Source organism: Aquarana catesbeiana, linkage group LG01, assembly GCF_042186555.1.
Source record: "Aquarana catesbeiana isolate 2022-GZ linkage group LG01, ASM4218655v1, whole genome shotgun sequence".
Lineage (NCBI taxonomy): Eukaryota > Metazoa > Chordata > Amphibia > Anura > Ranidae > Aquarana > Aquarana catesbeiana.
In genome coordinates, this window is record NC_133324.1 from 728,221,960 (window position 1) to 728,229,682 (window position 7,723).

Genomic DNA, 7,723 nt, shown 5'->3' on the forward strand with positions numbered 1-7,723 from the left:
GAGGTAAGTATAACATATTTAAAAAAAAAAGAGAAACTTTACAATTGCTTTAAAAAGAAAACTAACTCAGGAAGCTGTGCCCAAGAAAATGAATGCAGAGGGGAAAAAATAGTCACAAGTATTGCCTGTGGTTTGCCTGCAGGTGATACTTTCCAAATAATAACTTACCATTCCTTGTTCTGCACATGTGTGGAGGCATTAATCTTGGTAAAGGTAGGGCCTTGCTTCTTCATAATGGAACCTCCAGCAAAAAAGAACAGTGAGTAGCATAGTATTGACATAACCAAATTTTACTCAAAATTGCTGAGATCAGTAGCCAGATGCAGCAATAGCTTAGATCTTTCACTGCATATTTACACACATAAGAAACGGGTGCCTAGCCAGATTCACATACCTGTAAGTGTGCTGCTATTCAGGAGAAATGGTTAGGTCCTCTGTTCGGTTTAACAGAAAATGAGACAAAAACCCCAACGAGACACTAGACTAAAACTGATAAATCCCATTCCCTAATCTAAAACAAACAAAAAAGTTTTATCTGGAGTTACACTGATGAATGTATTCTTTGCCCTGGAACTAGCATGCAGTTGGGGAGTCATGAATTGCCTTCTTTCTTCAGTGCCTGTTCATACAGTTATCTTACTTTGTGGAACCCTTGAAAATATTTACCACAAAAAATTAATTCATCATTCATTCAATCATTTTTTGTTTTCACTGAATTTTTAGGCCAGCAATGCCTGAAGAGTGCAAGAGGCCTGTGCTCCCACCGCAACTGCTGTCCTCAGAATGCTCCCGTCAATGTAAAAATGGCCATTGTACACCCACTGGAAAATGCTGTTGCAATCAAGGATGGGAAGGAGAGTTCTGTCGGATGGGTTAGTAATCTTTCTATTATGAATACCATGCTTTTACTATGTGTTTTCCATTAATTTGTCATCATCACCACAGAGAAATACTCTGAACTATACCCAGATTCATGTAACTCGAGAGAAAAGGATTATAGGGATTTAGTGACATTACCAAGCAAAGTGACGTAAATGTTGTATGCGTTTCCGGGTGCCTCGGAATATATATAATTTGGGACTTTGATACTTTTGTAGCTGTAATTTTATTGTGGTGGATCTATGATGGAAAAAGCCCAATGTCTCTGTGTAATGACATTTTGCATACCATATGACATATGAGCCATACTGCTGTCCCTGTACCATGATGGGAATTTTCTTCTATTGATTTACTCTACAGCACCTAGATTTCTGCTAATCTGATATTATGCTTTGTTTGGAGTTATGTTAGTGGTCTATGTTTTAGTGTATTACTCAGAAAATACAGAAAACAATAATGATTTATGCCATGATTACATTAAAAAGAAACAGGCTGGTCCTCTGCAACTCCATGTAAAAACATACACATCTACAGCAACTTGTTATCAGAAGTTCAGCTTTGTCAGACCAGTGAAAAATGAGATACCATATATACTCGAGTATAAGTCAAGCTTTTCAGCACATTTTTCTGTGCTGAAAGTGCTCCCCTCGACTTATACTTGAGTCAAGCACTTTTCTGCAGCAAAAAATTTCATTTTCCAACTTTGGGGCCCGTATCTCAGGGCCACTTGGTGCTAGGAACCCCAAATTTGGTGTGCCATCCCAGTGGAACTGGTACCACAATATATCCAAAGCTGTAGTTCCTAGGACTAAGTGGCCCTGAGATACGGGGCCCCAAATTCGGTTCGGAAAATGTCATTCTCTGCTGCAGAAAAGTGCTTGACATTTTCTGAACCGAATTTGGGGCCCCGTTTCTCAGGGCCACTTGGTGCTAGGAACCCCAAATTTGGTGTGCAAACCCAGTGGAACTGATACCATAACATAACCAAAGCTGGGGTTCCTAGCACCAAGTGGCCCCAAGATACGGGGCCCCAAAGCTGGTTCGGAAAATGTTATTCTCTGCTGCAGAAAAGTGCTTGACATTTTCTGAACCGATTTTTGGGGCCCTGTATCTCGGGGCCACTTGCTAGAAACCCCAGCTTTGGATATTGTATATTCCAGTTTATTGTATAGTTCCAATGGGTTTTCATACCAAATTTGGGGTTCTTAGCACTAAGTAAACCCGAGATACGGGGCCCCAAATTCGGTCAACTGTGTCCATCTGCAGCAATGTCATTTCGGGACCCTTTGGGTTCAGAGACCCCAAATTTTGGCTGCCGCTAGGGGGCATGTAGGAACCCTTAACTACCGAGTTTGAAGTTAGGGGAACCTATGGCTGCAAATGGGCACAGTGAGGCATGCAAATGGGCACAGTGAGGCTGCAAATGGGCATTGTTGACCCTCTTTTCCACGTACAGTAGCTGCGCATTTCTCACCCTCATCTTATACTTGGGTCAATAAGTTTTTCCCATTTTTTTGTGGTAAATTAGGGCCTCGACTTATACTCGGATCGACTTATACTTGAGTATATATGGTACATATTTTATAATATTAAATAAGGCCATTTAGAGCACAGGAACACCCAACAGCCTTCCAGAAATATTTAGCCAATCTGACTTTAATAAATAAAAATGTTATTGGTTGATAACCTATGTGCACTTTGTACTTGAATAAACCTGGTATTTACCTATGCGCAAATGACCAGAATACTCATTTATAAATAAATGTTTTGATTAAGTCTATCTACTCAAGTTGCCCAAGATATAACTATGTTGGATCCCAGTGAGCAACATACAGATTCACCACAACCCACTTGCATTTGTATTGATGAACTAATTCCATGCAATGGCCTAGCACTACTAGTTTGAAAGTATTTACAGTAGATGGTGTTATATGAACAGTCTGTTTTGAGAAAATCTCAAACTGAGTAACATAGGTATTTTTGGGTGCCCAGATTGTTAGACATTCAGTTCATTTTACTAGGAGAACAGTTTTTCTCAACTAGCAAATTCACAGTTGGGATCATAGGAGATCAGATGAAAAGTTGGAGATGTAACAGTCCATGTATAATAAGGTTGAATCATTTCCCTATCAGCATCCTAGAACAGTGCAAACCAGTGTTCCTGATGACAGAAGGAAACACATCTAGTGCCCTACGTAGCTCTTTATTTGCATCTTTAATGTATCAGCGATACACCAGATAACACTTTTTGGGCTTAACAGTCAAAACCAACAGGTATCACTGTCTGTATGTTGAAGTGTGAAAGAACTTTTTGGTCTTACACCAAATTTAATATTGTGGTTAAGTATTCTTCCTTCAGATTAGCTCCTTATGGAACTTCTTACAAAATTAAGCTTATTTAGAATGCCAGTATTCACTGCACATGCCTGTCCTCATTGTGCAACCTTCTGCAGGCTATCCTCTGTTATAATATAATGCATGCCTACAACTGACACTCTACTTAGTGTGAGAGCTTGAAGCCTATTCTTTTCTGCACTCTTCTTTCTTGCAGTTATAATAACTGGTTATAACAGGGTGTGCTGTTGTTACTGTGAACATACAAATTATGTATGGTAAGCACTGCCAGTACTTTGCTGATTAGTTTAATTAATAAAATGTTAGAGCTTTTTTCATAATCAGATCTTGCTAAAATTTTGTGAGAATGGATATTTTTATAATGTTATTACATTCTGTATCATGTACTCGAGCTACAAGTAACTAAAGCGTATCCAAACTCAAAAACAGAAAATGATAGGGCCCGCTGATTCCTCCTGTATTAAATTGTATTGTAACTGTACTGTCTGCCCTCATGTTGCCCTCATGTTGTAAAGCGCTTCGCAAACTGTTGGTATTATATAAATCCTGTATAATAATAATGATAGTATTTCAGCTTACTAGTTCTTAGATGTGATGACTTAGTTTTATGTTTTTTTTTCATCTGGTAATCCTGCCATTAAAACACTTCCTGTTCTACGGGGACAGTTGCACTGAGCTGCATTGTCACCCTAGGACAGGAAACAGTTTAGAACTGCATGACACTGTGTTAGGACAACAAGAGAGGGGGGTATTTTGAAGTCCACAGAGTTAGCAGTTCAGAGGCAGAGCACACAGGAAGGTATTGGCTCACAATATTTCTGGCCTAGATGAACAGCTATTTTTCAAGTTCCAGTTTGCTATTGTATTCTGGTGTTTTAATCTTTAAAAGAGAAGTATAGTTTTTTTTTCCCCAATCATACTTACCTGGGTGGATGCAGCATCGATCCGATGCTGCATCTGTCCCCCAGCGCCTCTACACGGAGAACTGAGCGATCAAACACCGCCAATTGGCTCGGTTCCCTCAGCTCCATGAGCAGAGAGCTGCTGACTGTCAATTAGCATCTCTCCGCTGTGCCCCCCCACCACCACCACCACCCCCTGCATGCTCACTGGAGCGCTGAGCTGTAGAGGGGAGGGGATCGGCCGTCTCAGGCTCTCAGCGGCTCGCTGAGACGGGCATCATTCCAGGCACTTGGCAGATCCAGACTCCCACTGTCGGGATGACGTGGTGCCTGGACAGATTCCAGTGATGTCAGCAGAGAGCGGACTTCAGCCCGCTCTCTTCTGAAGATGGGTCACAGGAATGCAAAACGGATAGCACTCCTGTGACCCATAGGAGAAGCCCAGCCGAACAAGCTTGGGCTATACTTCTCCTTTAACATAAAAATTACCACTAACTTTCCATAGGATTAAAGTTGATACGAATGTCATTCTCCCCTAACGTGATATTGTAAGAACAATGACAAACCAACATTGTATTTGGCATTTATTTCATATCATGTTGCTAAACATCTATGCAAACTGTTAAAGTAACAGTAAATGTTTATTTTGCTTGTACAAAAGTATAAGAAGGTTAAGGTGTACACCACTATTTTTATTGACTATATAATGTTCCTGTAGATAGTTGTCTTTATATGATTCCATCTTCAACTCTAGTCAAACCTGTGACCCCTTTCACACGGGTGCCTCCGCTAAGCAGGATCTGCTTTCTCAATGGGTGATCTCTCCACTGATCCATGCTTAGCAAGCGGATGGCAGGTCCGTGTCCGCTCCGCTATGCAGAACGAACACAGACACAGTGCTGCTCTCCTCTTTGGGGCAATGGCATGGAAACGGACCGCCTGTCCGTTTCCATACGTTGCCATCCAATCCGATCAGCCAGACCGATGGGGAATAGGACCACCATCCGTCTGTTTTTTAGTGGACATGATTGGATCAGTGGGTGTCAGCAGATATGTGTCCACTGATATCCGCCGCTCCCTAGAAGAGACTGGAGGGTCTGTTCAGGTCAGACTATCAGGCAGACCTGATCGGACAGCCTGTGTGAGAGGGGTCTATACAACTAAACACAAAAATCAAGGAGAGCAGGTGAATTGAACTAAATCATCTATCAGCTGACAGCCCGCATTACACCCATCACAATGGTGTACGGTCATCTACAGATGACAACAGAATGTTCATTATGGCAACAGTCAGCTGTAAAGAGTATTTCTACTTTTGCAAGCAAATTTGAGAAAAGCCCAACATACATTTGTCATGTATTGCCATTTATAGAACATAACTAAATTTATATATATATATATATATATATATATATATATATATATATATATATATATATATATATATATATATATCTTACCTTTTTAGATGTTTCTCAGGGCAAGTTGAGGCAAAGTAAGGGTAAAGTAAGCTGCAATTTTTAAATATTTTTTTTAAGTTATGCTTTGTGAATGGGGACATGTAATATATATAAATTATGTGTTATTCTAGTTTGGCTGCAAGTGGAAGTACACTTTAAATATAGGAATTCCCATATCCAAACATCATTACTGCAGAAAAAATTGATATTTCCCATCGGAACGTTATCAATGGTTCAATATCCTGTCTAACACTAAAGTAACATGAATAATAAATACAGTTTGCATGGTTGATTGTCTCACAGCCCTGCCTTCCAGCATTACATTTTATAAAAATCAGGATAATGTGTCAATTTAAACAAACCATTGGCTACTTGAGCTCTGTGTAGCAGGGAAGCCATGAAAGGGGCAGACAGCGAGGAGAAAAGATGAAAGTGTATAAGCTTTAACTGAATTCAGTATTACAATTTTCTCAACTCTAATGAACTTATGTTTCTAGAACTTTCAATAGGTGACTTTGTATCTTTCTCTTTGTTTGCAACAGCAAAATGTGAACCAGCATGTCGACATGGAGGTGTCTGTGTAAGACCAAACAAGTGCTTATGTAAAAAAGGATACCTGGGCTCGCAGTGTGAGCAGGTGGACAGAAATATTCGCAGAGTCGCCAGGGCAGGTATTCTAGACCAAATCATCGACGTGACGTCATATTTGCTGGATCTCACCAGCTACATTGTATAGTTTTTGCGGACTGCTTGGATACGTTCTGAACGGGCATTTATTTTTAAACCATGTAAATTAAACAGACAAAAAAGGACTTTGTAATTCTGCTCTAAATCCCTGTGTTTTAAAATATTTTTATTAATTTAAATATATTGTCCATAAAAGTGAGTTTGTGTGTGTAATTTATGAATATTTGAGTGTATATGTATGTGTGAAGATATAGACATATTCATTTATTAAACATTCTGTTATTGTAAACACTGGCTGCAAGAAGGTCATGTGAGCAACTTTATGCTTTTTGTCTATAAAGTAACATTAAAATAGTTATTTAGATGAAAATATGTCATGTGTACAGTATTTCATTTGTATTCACTGTGGGAGGGACAAGTTTTCATAAATCACTTTCTTTTCTTTTTTTATATATATAATTATCTCAGGTAATTGCATTTTTAGCTTTCACAGGTAATTTTACTATATTATCATAGTAATGCAAGTATTCTTTGCAATAAACCTGTAATTTGTAATATTACTCTTTTCCTTGTGTGTCTGCTTTTTGGGAAGAGTGGGGAGGGGGCAGATCAAATACAGGATGTTCTCTGGCTTTGAATAACAGTTATGTTCTGTAACCTTTACAGAAGCTGGTTTTATGTAAATAGAATAACCTCAGTAAGAAAAATAACCATCTTTTATGGGGTACCATAACAAGGAGCGGCAGAACAATTGACAAATGCCTGTGTTGGGTCAACCTGCCTATTTATTAGAGTAAGAGTATTCATTTAACATAGGAATACAGTGGATAGATGTCAAAGTATTCCAAACTGCTAAATCATTTTTTCATACTACTCCAAAGCTATCAGCTGGAATGGTTGCAGTGTGGATTTGGTGACACTGTACCTCCCTTGTGGTCATAGTCTGGCCTTTGGTTTGCGGAGTGGTGAGATGTATGTTATCGAAATGTAATATTGAGGTTTTAAATCATTTGTAGGTGAATACAATGTTTACGATGATTTATCCAAGCAATAAGGTATGTTTGTTTTTAATTATTTTTTTTGCCATTAGATGGTCATTTCCACCGATCCATGCTGAAAACAGTTGTTATAGGAAATAACAATTGTTATAGCTTAGAAAAATAAGCCTAATGTCTGCATTGTAAAACCTTTTGGGCAACATACAGTATCTCACAAAAGTGAGTACACCCCTTACATTTTTGTAAATATTTTATTATATCTTTTCATGTGATTCAATCAATTACACTTTGCTACAATGTAAAGTAGTGAGTGTACAGCTTGTATAACAGTGTCAATTTTCTGTCCCCTCAAAATAACTCAACACACAGCCATTAATGTCTAAACTGCTGGCAACAAAAGTGAGTACATCCCTAAGTGAAAATGTCCAAATTGGGCCCAATT

General features: G+C 38.9%; 1 protein-coding gene across 1 annotated transcript in view; it reads left to right on the plus strand.

Moving 5' to 3' along the window:
- HHIP (hedgehog interacting protein) overlaps positions 1 to 6,843 on the plus strand; it is a 147,855-nt gene extending 141,012 nt beyond the window's left edge. Inside the window, exons 12-13 of the mRNA XM_073604458.1 lie at positions 724 to 872; positions 6,139 to 6,843. Of these exons, the coding sequence (XP_073460559.1) occupies positions 724 to 872; positions 6,139 to 6,332 (343 nt within the window). The 3' untranslated portion in view covers positions 6,333 to 6,843. The remainder of the gene's footprint in view (positions 1 to 723; positions 873 to 6,138) is intronic.
- Positions 6,844 to 7,723: the final 880 nt, after the last annotated feature.